The sequence below is a fragment of the Panthera tigris genome, chromosome D1, assembly GCF_018350195.1.
Source record: "Panthera tigris isolate Pti1 chromosome D1, P.tigris_Pti1_mat1.1, whole genome shotgun sequence".
Classification (NCBI taxonomy): Eukaryota; Metazoa; Chordata; class Mammalia; order Carnivora; family Felidae; genus Panthera; species Panthera tigris.
In genome coordinates, this window is record NC_056669.1 from 86,242,624 (window position 1) to 86,260,929 (window position 18,306).

General features: G+C 39.6%; 1 protein-coding gene across 1 annotated transcript; it reads left to right on the forward strand.

Moving 5' to 3' along the window:
* Positions 1 to 250: 250 nt before the first annotated feature.
* PRRG4 (proline rich and Gla domain 4) lies at positions 251 to 17,462 on the forward strand. Its single transcript, XM_042958547.1, has 6 exons — positions 251 to 488; positions 828 to 952; positions 7,820 to 7,983; positions 9,564 to 9,612; positions 11,057 to 11,189; positions 16,355 to 17,462. The coding sequence occupies exons 2-6, from the start codon at positions 850 to 852 to the stop codon at positions 16,587 to 16,589; spliced, it is 684 nt and encodes a 227-aa protein (XP_042814481.1). The 5' UTR covers positions 251 to 488; positions 828 to 849; the 3' UTR covers positions 16,590 to 17,462.
* Positions 17,463 to 18,306: the final 844 nt, after the last annotated feature.

Genomic DNA, 18,306 nt, shown 5'->3' on the forward strand with positions numbered 1-18,306 from the left:
TGAACTCGCAAGCAACGCCGGGTCTAGAAACCAGTCCAAAACCTGCCACCCGCGCGCCAAGGCGGGGCCAGAACTGGCTGCAGGCGGCCGGGCTCGCCCGAGGCTCCCGGCTGAAGCTGCGGCGGCTCGGGAAGCACCCGCGGATCGCCCGCCCGCCGCAGGTAGGCCGGCCCCCGGGGAGGAGGAGCGCGGCGGGTGCTCCCCAGGTATCCGCCTCCGCCCTCCCTCTCCCACTGCTCTGCTCCGCGGCCTCTCGGGATCAAGGCAGAAACTTAACGCCGCGCGTCCCCGGGCGCCCCTCCGCAGACCCCAGGCGCTTCCACGGCCCGAACGCGGAGGCCACTCCGGCCTTGAGGAGAGAGAGGCCGGGATTGTCGCCGAGATTTGGGGGTCGGGGACGCCGGGACGGAGGGTCTGGCGGCCTCAGGGACCACCCGCCGACGGGGCTTCGGCCCGGGAACTGCAGGAACATGCGCCCAGAGCCTCAGGTGCGGGGCCCGACGGCTTGGCTAGGGCCGGGAATGGGTTTCTCAGAGCGGGGCCCCCTCGGCGGACCGGGTCCGATTGGAACTGAAGGTAGAGGGCTGCCCGCGGCGACAGGTGCCCGCTCGGCAGTCGGCAGAGCCCCGGGGGCGCAGCATTTGTCACTAGGCGCTCTCGGAGCCGCTTTCCGGGCGCTGGTCGGGCCCGGGTGACCGAAACCCGAGAGCGGGGCGCAGTCGGGCGGTTGCTGGGAGCGCAGCAGGTGGGTGACTCAGTTCCCACGAAAACTCAAAGCGCTGAGCCAGGGGCTTTTTTGACTTTTTGCTGTTGTTATTTTGTTTCAGTTTGTTTGGCAGTTACCAGACTATGTTTACACTTCTGGTTTTTCTCAGCCAACTGCGCGTAGTTACCTTCGCGTTTCCTCATTGCACAAGAAGTCCAAAGGAGTCTGGGCATGCTGGAGAAGAAGGTAAGCATGGCCTCCGTTCCGAGGAACCCCCCCGCCCCCCAGAAACCCGAGCCACGTATTACAGATCTCCAGCGAGAAAGTGTAGTCTTTGAAATTACATGCCCCCATCAATCATAAAAAGCACCAAAATATCCCTTAGTTTAATTTGTGGTTTATTTGGCAATGTTGTGGTTATGTTGGGTACAATTTATACAAATTTATTTCTGTAGGTTACTTTTGATAAATATATATTTAAGACCTTGTTTGTGGTTCACTGAATGGAAAGCCTGTTTCACCTTCTGAAAATCAGTGAGTGCCGTTTTTCTAGATGAGGCTATGTGGTAATTATAATGAGCATAATTACTTGTTCTTCCTGGAAAGATGGACAGGGAGTCCAGGATCTAGTCTGGACTTGTGATGAGACCCTGGGCAAGTTACTTAACCCTTCTCCACTTGAATTTCTTCCTCTGTAAAATGATGGGAGTGGGGAGTAGAATGATCCCTGAGGTGCTTTTTGACATCATATTGTCTGATTATCTGGATGAAGTCAGATGGTTGTGGGAAGATTAGGCTTGGGGCTTGCTAACCTAGAATTTCATACCTTGCGGGTTCCAGGTCATAAACAGACTAGTTCCTGATCACATTTTAAAAGTCTATCTTAGAAAAAGCAGACAAGAGGGGTGCCTGGGTGGCTCAGTTGGTTAAGCCTTGGACTCTTGGTTTCCGCTCTCTTGGTTTAGGTGAGTCCAAGCCCCACACTGGACTCTGTGCAACAGGGAGGAGCCTACTTGGGATTCTCTCTCTCTCCCTCTCTTTCTGCCCCACCGCCACTTGCACTGTCTCTGTCTCTCTCAAAATAAATAAACTTTAAAAAAAGAAAAGAAAAGCCAGAAAAGAAAAAAAAATTGGCTTCGGTTTCAGCATCCTTCTCTCTGCCTAGCCATTATGCTTCCCTACCCAGTGCCAATATTTTGGATCTACTTCTTTCTCTACACATTCCTGTCCCTTGTTCCTTCTCATCAGATCTAGTCTCAGCTCATTTTCATTTGGGAAGGATCTGTTACACTAATACTCCTGGATAACTTATTAATGATTAATAAAGCTGAGTGTATTAAACCTTCCAGGAGGGTGTGTGTGTGTGTGTGTGTGTGTGTGTGCATGTGTGTGTGTGTGTGTATTTTAAGATAGGACATCTTAACCCAAAAGGATAGGTATCTTAACCCAAAGGAGTCAAACCCTAATAGCAGAATTCTAGGCAATGGATAAGCTAGCTAGTGAGTATAGGGACAGATTTTAGAAGGAGATCCTTCTCAGTGCCTCCCAAGTTACACCACATATGTAAGATTGAAGGTCTACACTCAGTGGGACCAGGCGCTGATCCCCAGTATGCTTATGAGTATATTCATTCATTCACATAATACAGACATAAAAGACATTCTCAAGGACATCACAGACTATGGAAGGAATTTAGAGATCATACTCGAGTGCAGAAGACTGGAAATATCTGTGGGAAATGTAAACAAGGAATCCTGTATTTCTTAAGTTTATTTATTTATTTATTTATTTATTTATTTAGAGAGAGCATGTGGGGGAAGGGCAGAAAGAGAGGGAGAGAGAGAATCCCAAGCAGGCTCGGAGGTGTCAGTGTGGAGTGTGGAGCCCATTGTGGGGCTCAATCCCGTAAACCTCAAGAACCACACCTGAGCTGAAATCAAGAGTCAGATGCTTAACCGATTGAGCCACCCAGGTGCCCCAAGGAATCTTATATATTTAAAGAGCTAATTTGTTCAGTTAGTAATCACTTTATTATCACATACTATGTGCCAGGCCCAATGCTAGGTGCTGGAGATACAGCAGTGAAAGACTAGTCCCTGCCCTGGAAGACCTCTTCATCTGGCAAAGGGGGTAGGATGTAAAGAGATAATCTCCATAAGCTCTGTGACAGAGGTAGGGACAGAGAGCTCCAGAGAGAGGAAAGAGTAGCAGTAACTCTGTCTCTGGAGAGTTGTATGGCACAGAAGCCAGTAATAAGTGGTGATATGAAAAGTAAACAGGAAAATAAAGGACCTTCAGCTAAACTCTGATAAAGCCCAAGGGTGGAGTTGAAATGACTTAAAAGGAGTTTATTTAGAAAACATGGCATGAGAGAGGGAGAAGGAGAGAGGGAGCAAATAAAATCCCTGGGTTGGTGGGTTTGAAACATCGGAAAGCAGAGACAGCCTCTTAGGACAGCCTTAACTGGGAGAAATAAACATGGGAAGAGAACCTGAGGAGGCAAATACAAAAGTACTAAGGACCGCATATCCTCCAGCAGTGGGCGGAGGGAAAATAGGAACTCTCACAGGAAGTCCCGAATGCCCCAGGACCAGGAGGTTTGCTTCTTTGGATAACAAACAAATTCACAGTTACATAGGACCCAAACAACAAAGGACAGTATTTCTCCTAAGATCAAAAGGGTGGCAGGAACAAGTTTAATGAAGCACTGAAAGTCTGAGGTCAACCACTGATGGAATCAGAACTTTCACACTCAGGGAAGTGGCAAACAGCAGCCCCTGGAGGCCATGTTTAATTTGGGGGTGAAGATTTTACTGGCATAAGTATCATCCCAAGAACAATAAAAATGTTTATGATTCTCTCTTTCTTACTTTCCTTTCAAGTTGAAAGTAGTTCTATTGAATCCCATCTGGAGGGCACAGAGTATTTTTTAAAAAAATTTTTAATGTTATTTTATATTTGGGGGGGGGTGCAAAGAGAGCCAGAGACGGAATTTGAAGGAGGCTCCAGGCTCCAAGCTGTCAGCACAGAACCAGATGTGGGGCTCAAACCCACAAGCCATGGAATCATGACCTGAGCCAGAGTCAGACACTCAACCAACTGAGCCACCCAGTCGCCCATGGAGAGCAGAATATTTTTATAATTCAAATAACCTGCTTGAAGGAAAGACCAACAGTGAGAAATTTGTGTTGCTTTCTTAGCCAATAAAATGTAAAGATCTAGCCACATCTGAGAAATAGCAATACAAAAGCAGATTTCTAATTCTCCATTCTAAAATTAGATTTTATGTAGTAAGTATAGCTAAGTTAGGCAGGCCATGAGTTACTTCATCACTGGTTTAGTATTTTAAACCTACAATAAACTGAGTAATACCAGATTATACTTATGAATTGTTTTAACTAGTAGAATTTAGGTCCAAGAGTTTCTTCCCAATATAGAAAAGTTGAGTTCATTCATTCATTTAGTAAAGTTTTTTGAGTGCCTTGTCTGTGTCAGGAACTGCATGCCTACTTGAATGAAATTTTTTCTTCTAGTGAGGGAAACAGTGGTAACAAGTAAGTGGGTAACACATATAAAACACCTGATGGTGATAAGTGCTATGGAGAAAAACAAAGTATAGTAAGGGACAGGGGAGTGCCAGAGGTGGGTGGGTGGGGATGGGAGTTAAGCTAACATTGAACAAAATCCTGAAGGAGATGGAAGAACAAACTGAAAGAAGAAAGTTCTGTTCAGGAGAAATAGCAAGTACAAAGGTGCATGGAAGCCAGTGAGGCTACAACTCAATGTTAAAAACAGACTGTAGGGAAGCAAGGCAACCCCTTCGAGGGCCAATGTAAGAATCCCAATGAGAGATGATGGTCACTTGGAAATTTTTTCATTTCGTCTCTGTTTGGTAGTAGCATAGAATCTATAAGAAGACAAAGGAGAATAAAGAATAGAAAGATTTCATCATACTGGTTGCCTTTTAGAATATTTTTTTCTTTTCTTTTCCTTTTAGAGAGAGAACACGAGCAGGGGAGAGGGGCAGAGGGAGAGAAAATCCCAAGCAGGTTCCACACTCAGCACAGAGCCCAACTTGGGGCTCAATCCCATGACCCTGGGACCAGGATCTTAGCCAAAATCAAGAGTCCAACACTCATCTAGGGGCGCCTGAGTGGCTCAGTCGGTTGAGCGTCCAACTTTGGCTCAGGTCAGGATCTTGCAGTTTGTGAGTTTGAGCCCTGCATTGGGCTCTGTGCTGACATCTCAGAGCCTGGATCCTATTTCAGATTCTGTGTCTCCCTCTCTGTGGCCCCTTCCCTGCTCATGCTCTGTCTCTCTCTGTCTCTCAAAAATGAATAAACATTAAAAAATTTTTTAAAAAAAGGGAGTCCAACACTCATCTGACTGAGCCACCCATGCGTCCCTAGAATATTTCTGAAAACAGTTATCAACAGTGATTCCATTCTAGCTCCCCCACCACCCCAGTCCAAATAGCCCATACATGTTATTTATAACATAGATATGTATATGCTGGAATAGTGCAGGCAAATAGAAACATAATGTAAACCACATAAATAATTTAAAATTTTCTTTTTTTCTCTTCTTTTTTTTAATGTTTTTTCATTTTTGAGAGAGAGACAGAGCATAAGGCAAGAAGTGGCAGAGAGAGACACACACAAAGACTCTGAAGCAGGCTCCAGGCTCTGAGCTATCAGCAAATAGCCTGATGCAGGGGGCTGCAAGATCATGACCTGAGCCAAAGTCGGGACACTTAACCTACTGAGCCACCCAGGTGCCCCCCAAATTTAAAATTTTCTAATAACCATATTAAAAATGTAAAAATAATTGATAAAATTATATGTTTTTCATATATTTAATTTAAGCCATTATATCCTAAATGTCATTTCCAAATATAAGCAATATAAGACATTGATATATTTCACTTTTTTAATTAAGTCTTTCGAATCCAGTGTATATTTTACATTTATAGCACATCTCAATTCAAATTGGCCATAGTTCAGTTCTCAATAGCCATATGTGTGCCTAATGGCTATTGTATTGAACAAAATAGCTCTATAATATTCAGACCTATTTGGAAAGGTGATTGATTAGTGGAAAAAAAATATCTTGGACAAGGTGTGCCTGTTCTCAAGGGGCTAAGAATAAATGGCTAACCTGAGATCATTCACAAATCAATATTAATCTTTCAAGCCATGCTCTCTCATTAGTACTCAGTATTTCAGTTGCCCACTTTAATATATTCTTCCTTTATAGTAATGGTTAGCAGTGAGAAATACCAAATTCTTTTAAGCATTTGTTGTAGTTTTCAGTTTCTGAATTCCAGTCTTGGTAATGTGACCTGGAACAAGATTTCTTTTTTTTTTTTTTTTTAATGTTTATTATTTATAGTATGCATGAACACAGAAGGGAAGGGGCAGAGTCCCAAATAGGCTCCTCACTGTCAGTGCAGAGCCCCATGTGGACTTGATCTCAGGAATCGTGAGATCATGGCCTGAGTGGAAATCAAGAGTCAGTCGCTTAACCGACTGAGCCACCCAGGTGCCCCAGGAGCAAGATTTTTTAATCATTCTTTGTGTGATACCAGAATGAGTTTAAAGTTTGTGGGTTTTTAAAATACTGCCATGGTGGGACATTTTGGTTTTGTGTCAACCTATGCTAAACTCTATCGTGTTTACCATTTACCTTCCCAGAAAAGATAGAGGGAGTCTTATAAAGTATTGGAGACACATATTTGGAGGGTAGGTAGAAGGAACTAATTCTTTAGGAGGGGCTGAATGTCTTTTTTTTTTTTAACGTTTATTTATTTTTAAGAGAGAAACAGAGAGAGACAGAGCACAAGTGAGGGAGGGGCAGAGAGAGGAGAGAGAGGGAGACGCAGAACCCAAAGCAGTCTCCAGGCTTGAGCTGACAGCAGCCAGCCCAACATGAGGCTTGAACTCACAAACCGTGAGATCATAACCTGAGCCACCCAGGCGTCCTGGGGCTGAATGTCTTTTAATTAATCTTATAATTAACCTATAATTTTATTAACTTAGAAGTTTAAAATTTTATAAGTTTTTAGTATAAACTTGCTCTAAAATTTTTAATATATTGGGATGCCTGGATAGCTCAGTTGGTTGGGCATCCGACTTTGGCTCAAGTCATGATCTCACACTTTGTGAGTTTGAGTCCTGCGTTGGGCTCTGTGCTGACAGCTCAGAGCCTGAAGCTTGCTTCAGATTCTGTGTCTCCCTCTCTCTCTCTTCCCCTCCCCTGCTCGTGCTCCATCTCTCTCAAAAGTAAATAAACATAAAATTTTTTTTTTTTAATTAGGGGCGCCTGGGCGGCTCAATCACTTGAACATCCAACTTTGGCTCAGATTATAATCTCACAGTTCATGGGTTTAAACCCCAAATCAGGCTCTGTGCCAACAGCTCAGAGCCTGGAGCCTGCTTTGGACTCTGTGTCTCCCTCTCTGTCTCTTCCCCTTCCCTGCTCACACACACACACTCTCTCTCTCTCTCTCTCTCTCTCTCTCAAAAATAAATAAACATTTTAAAAAATTTTAATTAAAAAATTAATATAAATGTATGAATTTATAATTTTAAAACATAAAAAGATCTTAGTAATAATTTAGTTCATTTTCCAATTTTACAAATGAAGAAATAGCAAACCAGAGATGTAAGTGACTATCCCAGGATACACAGCCAATAGCTAAGCCAAATCAAAACCGAGAATCTCTGTCTTCTCTTAGTCCAATACTCTGTCCATGACACCAAACTAATTTTTCTCAGTCAAGATAATAGAGAGCCAACCCTTTAGAAGTAGAATAGTCTGACCTGTCATTTCTTGGAAATGTTATTATCTGGAGGGAAAAGTGATATTTAAATAATTTTCATTTATGCTAATAATTTGGGCATAAATCAAAATTATACTTATGCTAGTATATGTATTTCATATTTAACAGAAATTATTTTTACTGATGAGATTTCTTTTTGTCAGGACTTAAAACCATACAAGAAAATTTGGTATAATCTTACATCAAGAGAATTATTCACTTTTCCACAGTTAAAACAGAAATCTTCTGCCCTATTTTTATCAACCTTTGAAATCTTTCTATTTCTTTATTAGTCTTCACATCAAAAGAAGAAGCAAACCTTTTCATACATAGACACCTCCTATACAATAGATTTGATTTGGAGCTCTTCACGCCCGGTGACCTAGAAAGAGAGTGCATAGAAGAACTTTGTAATTATGAGGAAGCCAGAGAAATTTTTGTGGATGAAGACAAAACGGTAATTTGGTTGATAATGTTAATTGACTGGAAATTATTATTATTAAATGATACTTAAAGTGTCACTCTCAGTCATCAGAGATTTTATGGTTAAAATAAAATCAAGATTGTATACCTGTTATCCCTCTTTACTTCTTTAAAATGATAATTAAGCTATTTAAACTTGGTTTTTATATTTGATTAAATGGGCTAGTAGTAATTAGCAAGTTGTCAATTATGCTGTGATTTTGTGTGTTTAATGTTTATTATATTCAAAAACAATTATAAGGCAGAGTGAATTAAATTTTAAGATATTATTTGAGTTAGTTCTCGGACTCTTAGTTAGCTTCAATCATTCTAGACTCAGAAATTTTCCTATCAGTGACCTTATCTTTTCTGATTACTGTTATGTATTAACAATCTATTATGTCAACTGCTCTGCCAAAGACTGAAGATACAAAATATATAGTCTCTGCATTCAGGAGTTTATTGTTTGGTATATCTGTGTAATTCAAGGGAAAAAACTTTCAGAAGTTCTCCCTTTTTAAAATTTATTTTGAAGGGGGTGGGGAGGGACAAAGAGGGAGAATCCCAAGCAGGCTCTACACTGTCATTGCAGATCCCGACTCAGGGTTCGATCTCATAAACCGTGAGATCATGAACTGAGCCAAAATCAAGAGTCAGACACTCAACTGACTGAGCCACCCACATGCCCCCTAGACGTTCTCCTTTAAAATAGAATTAAATCCTATCTATTAATCTTGGAACAGTACAAAAAAAAATGGACAGCACTATCCCTGTATAACCTGGCACATTCTTAAAGAATGTTAAGTGATCCAAATTCTTTACTTTTGTAAATTAAATAACAGCTCCTTTTTCCCTTCCTCAAGAGTCCTGTTTTACTCTTTGGTCAATAAGAGCTCCAGGTATCCTTCAAATGCAGGTATTAATGGAACTTAGTTCCTTTTTCTTCTAAAATTGCTCCCAGCCTCTCATTCCCCACTGATATCTGCCACATCTTTTGGAGAAGGAAAACAAAGTCTGTACTTTGTAGTTGTGCCTGTTGAAATTTTATTCTGTTTGTCACAAACCCATTGAATGATTTTATCATGGTTCCTTAAAATCTGCTTCATTCTCTCAGGAAACACTGAACTTACAGAATCTCAAGGATGTCTTTCTCAATCAATACCTTTCAATAAAATCTAGCAAACTTAGGGCCCACCTAGCACAGAAAAGTTCAGACTCCTTTTCAAACTTGGTAATGGGTCCACGGTTTCAGCTCCCACCTTTGGTGCTGTCACCGACTCACTGATAGTTTCACCTGATGCCTGAGTGGGGACTGAGCAGGTGAAGGGAGAACGGCAGGGTACAGCAGTGGGGAGCTGGCACGGCCAGTAATCCCCTGACCAATTTCAAAGTTGGGAGAAACAGTGGTGGGTGGTAGTGCTTTAGTTAGAATGAGTCACACCCTCTAGCTTGAATAAACTGGTATCTTACCTGTGGCACATGCCAAGAATTTACCACCCCTGTGTGGGTCATTGGGACCAAATGAAATGATAATAAAACAATGAAATAAACTTGGCATGTTTGCTTTTCTCTTAGGTGGCATTTTGGCAAGAATATTCCATCAAAGGACCAACCACAAAATCAAGTAAGGCAAGAATTGACCAAATTTAATGTTTTTCCCACCTTCTCTCTATTATAATACATTTTAGTTTCATTGTTTGAGTTTGGTTGTTGCTCAACATACATACCTTGTAAACCCAGGGAAGATTTCTCAATTATACACTGGGCTATCTAAGACAGAGGAAGCCATGTTCATCTTTACACACTGAAAATCAAGTTTGGTGAGATACTAGGGAAATGAGATAATAGGCTTAAAGGTGTTTTAAACAACTCAGCTAAGTCGAGACTTGCACAGAATAAAAGTAGGACTCCATTAGTTCCAAGTAGTAAGCTATTTTAATGGTTTTTTCTCTTTTACCATTGCAAGTGAGTGGAATACTTCTGCTACTAGGTGAATTAAGAGTGTTAGAATTCAGTAACTTCTACAGAGGGGAGATCCTTTATTTTATCTATATTTATCATTTGTAGCTGCTTTTTAGTCAAGTCTTCTTTGCCAACTCTTTCATTCCCCTCAGGTAGAGCCCCAGCTCTGAGGAGACTTTATTACATTGCTATGCTAGTGTTTCTTAGTACATTTATCTGTGTATTTAATACTGAAATGTGCCTAGTTAGACAAAGAATGTTTTGTTTTGTATTTTTTTAAGTTTATTTACTTATTTAGTAATCTCTACACGCAACATGGGGCTTGAACTCATGACCCTGAGATCAGGAGCCACCTGTTCTTCCAACTTGGCCAGCCAGGCACCCTAGAATATGTTTAGTCTTAAATACTATTCATTTAATATGATCTATTTAAAGTAAATGAGGGGCACCTGGGTGGCTCAGTTGGTTGAGCATCCAACTCTTGATTTCGGCTCAGGTTGTGATCCTAGGGTCAAGGGATTGAGCCCCATGTTGGGCTCCACGCTGAGTGTGGAGCCTGCTTGGGATTCTCTCTCTGTCTCTGGAAATAAAGAAATAAACTTAAAAAAAAATTAAATAAAATAAATGAAACTATAACTAGGACTTTTAGGAAGTGCCATTTACAAATTTTTCATGTCATGTCGCTAACACAAAGACTTTTTAGAAAAATCAATATTATTAGATGCTTAATAGAATGTTTAGATCCAGGGGCGCCTGGGTGGCGCAGTCGGTTAAGCGACCGACTTCAGCTCAGGTCACGATCTCGCGGTCCGTGAGTTCGAGCCCCGCGTCGGGCTCTGGGCTGATGGCTCAGAGCCTGGAGCCTGCTTCCGATTCTGTGTCTCCCTCTCTCTCTGCCCCTGCCCCGTTCATGCTCTGTCTCTCTCTGTCTCAAAAATAAATAAACGTTGAAAAAAAAAATTAAAAAAAAAAAAAAAAAAAAAAAAAAAGAATGTTTAGATCCAGTGTTAAATTTATTGAAATCATAGGTAGTGCTTTCCAGTTAGTATATATTTTTAATGATTTTAAAATATTAAATAAATATTAACTAAATGACTTCTCTTAAGATGGCAACAGAGAAAAAATTGATGTCATGGGCCTTCTGACTGGATTAATTGCTGCTGGAGTATTTTTGGTTATTTTTGGATTACTTGGTTACTATCTTTGTATCACCAAGTGTAACAGGCAACAATATCCAGGGTAAGTACCATGTAAAAATATTTAATTCACTATTATACATTCTATATTGTTATTTTATTAAAAACATTTTTGTAATGTTTATTTATTTTGAGAAAGAGAGAGTGTAAGCATGGGAGGGACCGAGAAAGGCGGGGAGAGAGAATCCCAAGCAGACTCTGCACTGCCAGAGCAAAGCCCGATGCAGGGCTTGATCCCACGAACCACAAGATCATGACCTGAGCTGAAACCAAGAATCAGATGCTTAACCAAGTGAGCCACCCAGGCACTCCTCTATGTCGTTATTTTTAAATGGATAAAAGTGGCTGCCTGTTTTTTTTAAGTAAATTTTTTATTTTGGAATAACTTTAGATATACAAGAAAGTTGCCAAGATAATGCAGAGTTTTCCCATCCTTCATCCAGTTTCTCTCATTGTTAACATCTCACATCTCACACTCCCAGAGAACATTTGTAAAACAAACAAACCAACACCGGTATGTTACTGTTAACTAAACTTTAGACCTTATTCAGATTTCACCAATTTTGCCATTCATGTCCTCTTTCTGCTCTAGGACACAGTCAAGATACCACACTGCATTTAGTTGACATGTCCCTCTGGTCTCCTCTAGTCTGTGACAGTGGTTTGGTTGCCTAATTTAACACTTACATAAACAATCTATTGATGCTATTTCCAAGGTCCTTCAAAAGAATATAAGAGAATTCACAAGTGTCAACTTGAGTGTTTAATATTTCCTTCTCAAGCAGGAGGCAGATACCAGTGTCCTCACATTGTTTCCAGAAGCAAGAAGTCCCATCATTTACTCCGAGTCCCAGTATGAGCAGATCTAGCCATGTGGCTACCCAATGAAATCAGTGTAACTAGTTTTAAATTCAAACATTTTATTGATATTTTAAATACAAATGAATGAAATAAAATGGTTACCACTTGAAGATAATAGCACATTAATAAAGCTTCATAAGGCTTCATAAAAGCCATAATTGTCTAGATAATAGAATCTCAGCATCCTCATAAAAATGAAAAGTTATTCTCCTCTATATTATCTCTGTTACCTTCTCAGTAAGTGTAGATGAGTAAGTGTAACAATAACCTCATTTAAAAAAAAAAGTACTAAGTGCTAAACAGGCTATTTGAAATTGATGCTTACATATCCCTATTCACACTTTCAAAATCTATGAAAAGCTCATGACCATGACCAGGTGATGAAAGAGTTATGCAAATGGTGGTGATAGTTGAATAACATTGTGAATATAATTAATGCCACTAAGTTGCAACACTTAAAAATGGTTAAAAATGGCAAATTTTATGTTATATATATTTTGTCACAATAAAAATTTTTTCTTCATTGTAAGTTAAGAGTTTAGGACAACAAATGTGGAATTAGGATTTATCTACTGGAGAATAAAAACTAAAGCCATGGGGTGCCTGGCTGACTCAGGTTGGTAAAGCATGTGACTGTTGATCTCAGGATCATGACTTTGAGCCCCACGTTGGACATAAATATTACTTAAAAAAAAACTAAAGCCACGAGAGTAGGCAAATATTCTAAGTGTGATGAAAAGACAGATGGAGAAGGACAGAGCCTTCAAGGATGCCCACAACAAAGGTGCAGAAAGAGGGTGGAGGACAGGGGCAACATATATTGTAATTCCATCCCCAAGCTGGAATTCCTGAACAGCTCCCTGAGGCATTAACATGACCTGTGTGCATGGACAAAGGAGTTTGTCAGAGAGCTCTGTAAATCCTGGAAAATTTTGAGAAACGAGAGAAAGTAAGGAAGAACTTACTTAATTCTTCTTAAGCTACTATCTTTTAAGCTGAGAGACTTTTATTAATTTACCTTATTTAATATAGAAAATGAGCAAGGTCTTTCCATTTTCTAGGACTTTTGACTAATATTTTATTCAGGGTGGCTTTCTCCACAAGTAGGGGAGGGAGTCCTGTAAACTCACAGGCTAATGAAGATACAGGCAAAATTGACTATGGAGACTCTTCTTGCCTTTTATCTTTCTTTTCCACCCCATTCATAATGTCTTTCCCAAAAAGTTCGTGTATACCCTCACGTTTAATAATTGCACTCAAAGTCTGTGATAGCCTAGCCATTATTCAGTGTCCTCATGCATGGCGTTTTCTTCTCTTTTGTTTTTCTTCATCTTTCTACTTTCTGCACCACTACATCTTCTTTCTTACCTTATGCTTTTTTTTTTTCCTCTGAAATCTTGTAGCTTCTTCCCTGCTTTAGGTTAGAAGCAGAATACAAAGGTAGCAAAGTAGTGCCATTATTATGTATGTTTTCTGTGTATGTTGTTGTAAAATTTAAAAACCCTGAATATCTCTTATTTTATTTTTTGAAGTTTATTTATTTATTGAGGTGATCTCTATACCCACCATGGGGGCTTGAACTCTTGACTTTGAGATCAAGAGGTCCTATGCTCTACCGACTGAGCCCGCCAGGCACCTGTAATATCTCTTTATTTTGTATTTTTGAATGTTTATCCATTTTTGAGAGAGAGAAAAAGAGCACAAGGGGGCAGGGGGAGGCAGAGAGGGAGACAGAGGCTCTGAAGTGGGTTCCATGCTGACAGCACAGAGCCCGACACAGGGCTCAAACTCAAGAATTGCAAGATCAAGACAAATAAAGTTGCTTCCTGGAAAGAAAAAAAAAAACAAACTGCAAGATCATGACCTGAGCCAAAGTCCGATGCTCAGCCGAGTCACCCAGGTACCCATCTCGTATTTTGAAAGCAATATTAGTGAGGTGCCTGGCTAGCTCAGTCCATAGAGTGTGTGGGGTCTTGATCTTGGGGTTGTGAGTTCAAGCTCCACGTTGGGTATAGAGATTACTAAGAATAAGTAAATAAACTTTAAAAAAAAATCATAAAAAAATAAAAGTAGGATTAGTTATTAATGTTAGTGTAGTATAATGCTATACAGTTCACACATCAGTTTTACATCTGTTTTCTCACTTTGATCCCCAGAACAACCTTTTGAATTTTAGGGGACATTAAAAACTAGGTTTATGAGATATTCTCTTATTTGGGGATTAACTTTTAAACACTTACTAAAGTACTTTTCATCTATTATCCCAAGAAATTCTTCTAGCAGAGTTATTTGTTCTCTTTCTGTATTTCACAAGTCTAGAAGTGGGGGAAGGGTGAGGAAATATTTGAGAAAGAAAAAAGTAAAAAATAAGATTATTGTCAGAAAAGTTGTCTCATTCCTCTGTCCAAACATGCCAAGAAATGGGAAATAAGATCTTTTCATTTCTTAGTTCCTGTATTTTATGGAGAAAAATGGGCATAAGATGATGTCAGTTTATTTGAAATGTTATTGGTGCATACTTTCTGATATGAATCATTTAAGATGTATATAAGAAATCACTGTGTAGATTATTTAATAATTTTTATATTGTCTCTTATATCTTTAAAGTTTGTTTGTTTTGTGAGAAAGAGAGAGAGAGGGCATGAGCGCGTACACTCATGCACAAGCAGGAGTGGGGCAGAGACAGAGGGAAAGAGAGAATCCCAAGCAGGCTCCATGCTGTCGTCTCAGAGCCCAATGTAGGGCTCAAACCCATGAACTGTGAGATTATGACCTGAGTCGAAATCAAGAGCCTTACATGTAACCAACTGAGCCACCCATGTGCCTCTGTCTCTATATCTTAAAATTTGAAAGTAGACATGGAAAATTTTATTTGTTCAAATAAAACACTTGTCTCTCCTATTCTCTGTCAGCAAACAAATAGAACTTTTGGTCATAAGCTAATGAAGGTGGCAAGTGACTAGCCTACCATGACTATGTTCCAGATTTCTGGCAGAGGAGGAATTGTGTGGAGCCCTCTAAGTAAGCTTGTGATGGATGCTCTCAGTCACGCCCAGCTAACTGAAAGGCTAGTCATCCTGTCTCCTTCCCTCTAGTTTCATATCTCATTATTACCTCCAAGGAAAAGGTGTTCCAAGGTGCAAATTGACTGCCTTGGTTTGGAAAAGTTTCCAGTATTTTGCATCTGCTTAACTCTTGTTAGGAAGAATATTGTAAATACTGTCTAGAAGTTGGGGATTAACCTATGAATTCTAACTATCTTATCAGCCATAGCTCTATGAACTTGATTTACACATTAAGTGCTTCATGTACAGCCCACTTCACAGTCTAAACCAATAAATTTACTAATGTTTAAATTATAATTGGTAATTCAATAATGAGAAGGGAAAACAAAGGTTCATAACACCAGACCTGTGTTGCATATTAATTTTCATTGGCTGGTGTAGCTGACAAAGTTTTGTGAAAATGGTGGGGCTTGAACTAGGCCATATTTTTTAAAATTGTTGGTCTTAGGTCAATGGAGTGCGGAAAAGACAATAATCTGAGAAAGCAAACAATGCCAGTGAAAGCACAGAGGCAGGACAGAGAATTCATTGCACATAGTACTTTCGCAAGAGCAAAAAGCTGTAAAAAATAAGGTGAGGCCAGGATAAGGGAGGCTCTAAAAAGGAGGCATGGAGTTGAACTTGACTCAGTGGAAAGTAGGCTTCAGGTTACACTTTTGCAGGGAAGAGGAACATGACAGAAGTGCTGTTTAGGAGGAATGGACCAGGCAGCAGGACTGCAGGGGCAATAGGAGAGAGACAGGCATCACCTGTTGTGATTATCTCTGTGACATCACTTCCCTTGGCTTGGAGTAATGCTGCCTTTCAACAAGAAAGGATTTGGTTTCACAACATATTTTGAGAAAGTTCTCTGTCAGGAGTGGGAGAAAAAGGGAATTAGTATGTTTTGAGCCCTTATTATAGTGTTCCAGACACTGCTTAGATACTTTAAATATGACATCTTTCTGAATCCACACAATACAACTCTGTTGAGGTAGCTATTATTATCCACATTTTATTGAGGGGGAAACTGAGTTAGATTACTTGCCTTTGGTCACGTAGCTATGAAATGATAGGATCCATTTTCATACCTGTGTCTGACTCCAAAACGCTTGCTCTTTCATCAGAGTTTATGTGTAAAATAAAACTGTTGTTATAGTAATAACAACAACTTTTATGAAAAGTTCAACTTTTGATAAGCTTTTGATCAACTTTTATCAACATAGTCAGTTGGGTTTTATAATATTGCCATTTTAACCTAAAATGCTGCCTTTCTAGATCTAACCGCAGTCTCTCCGTTTAGTTCTTCAGCCACCTATGTAAGAAGGGGCCGGCACACTCCCTCCATCATTTTCAGAAGACCTGAGGAGGCTGCCTTGACTCCATCACCACCTTCCGTAGAGGACACAGGATTACCTTCTTATGAACAGGCAGTGGCACTGACCAGAAAACACAATGTTTCCCCACCGCCACCATACCCCGGGCCAGCAAAAGGGTTTCGAGTATTTAAAAAGTCTATGTCGCTCCCATCTCACTAAGCCCATCATGGTGGAAAAGGAGATTCCTGTTATTTGAATGCTTTGTTTTCCCTGAACCAAAGAGACATGTCATATCAGCCCTTTATGACAAACTCTAAGGAGCAAAGAAAGAATAAGCATGTGTACCACACCACAGAAGTTCTGTTGGCATCTTGGACCTGAACTTGATCATTATCAGCTTGATAAGAAACTTTGATTCCATGTCTTTGCAGTAAAGAAGAGAGCACTTTTTTGTTTATTTTAATGGTTCAAAAACTCTGTTATGGATGCCATAGCTAGAACTAGTAAATATCCTTTGTACAGATAAAGGTTATAGATTTCTTGCATTGAATATTAAAAAAATGATTTCTGATCAGTAGATTACCAAAGTCAGCATATTGGACTCACCCTTTATTAGGATTTCTTTTTGGTTGGAAATACTTTACAAAATTTGATACTTCAGTATAAATTGGTGGCCTTAATCACTGGGTTTTACATTTTAAATAATTGCATAGTATTGAACCATAATTTGTAGGTTTTAGTTGTTAACAATTGCTGTCAGTCATGTTTTGCTATAGGGAGTAGGGAGTAATTTAAAGAAAAATCAGTTGCTAGAGAATTAGTTCTTCAGAGGGTATAGGGTTGCAATGGCAAGGATTTGCAAGGGCTGTAATACTGTCAAATAAATACATAGGCTTCAAATCTAGGAGTGACTAGAACTTGATAAAGTTGCCCATTCTACTGACATATCCATTTTCATTGCTAAATTATCTATGTATCACTATATATAATTATTTATCTTGAAAATGTGTTGAAGTTTATAAATAATAGTTTGAGAACCTAGAAAATTTAATTTACTTTTCTGCTATTAAAATAATGCTGACTAAGGGGCACCTGGGTGGCTCAGTTGTTTGAGTGTCTGACTTCGGCTCAGGTCATGATCTCACAGTTCGTGGGTTTGAGATCCACATCGAGCTCACTGCTATCAGCATGGAGCCTGCTTTGGATCCTCTGTCTCCCTCTCTCTCTGCCCCTCCCCTGCTTTGCTCTCTCTCAAAAATAAACATTTAAAAAAATAAAATAACCTTTTAAAAAATAATAATAATACCAACTAAAGTTATCAACAACCCCTTGTACCTCTTAATGTCTAGACCCAAAACACCATAAGTAATTGTTTTAACCTATACTTTTTGTCTCTTCTTCTAATTGTAGATATGACTAGTCTTCCTTAAGAATGCAGTAGAATATAAGCTATAAACCTCTGGAGTGAGTGTGTTTGCACACATTTATGTAAGTGGGTGTGGATGTAAATGTGAATTTGTTTTCTCTTTGCAGGAACTTAAGAAATAACATACTCCTGACAAATAAAATAGAAAATTCTGTTCTTTTTGTTTTGCTAGGCATTGCATTTTCCAATTATTTAAGACCATGTGTAAAATTGTATTTTGTTTTATAATTTTTACAGAAGTGAAACTAAAACCCACATGTATTTGGTAATTCCTTCCAATTAAATGTTTACAAAGTATAAATTATCATTACAATATGTGTGTGTGAGTGTATATGTCTCTCTTTTAAGACAACATGATCTTAAGGCGGATATAAGCAAGACCTTAATCATTTCAGACTGCAACCACTTTATCCTTCTAGATTATGGGGTCTCTTTAGTTGCTTGGCACAAAGAAATCATCTAGCAAAATTTAGGTATAATTTTAAAAAGTAATCTTTTTACTTTTTTTTA

Bases quoted from the DNA above. Each gene is read 5' to 3' on its own strand.
- PRRG4 (XM_042958547.1), top strand. From the start codon at position 850: ATGTTTACACTTCTGGTTTTTCTCAGCCAACTGCGCGTAGTTACCTTC. The intron at 953-7,819 runs GTAAGCATGGCC...TTTCTTTATTAG, and splicing joins TGGGCATGCTGGAGAAGAAG to TCTTCACATCAAAAGAAGAA. The intron at 9,613-11,056 runs GTAAGGCAAGAA...ACTTCTCTTAAG, and splicing joins AGGACCAACCACAAAATCAA to ATGGCAACAGAGAAAAAATT.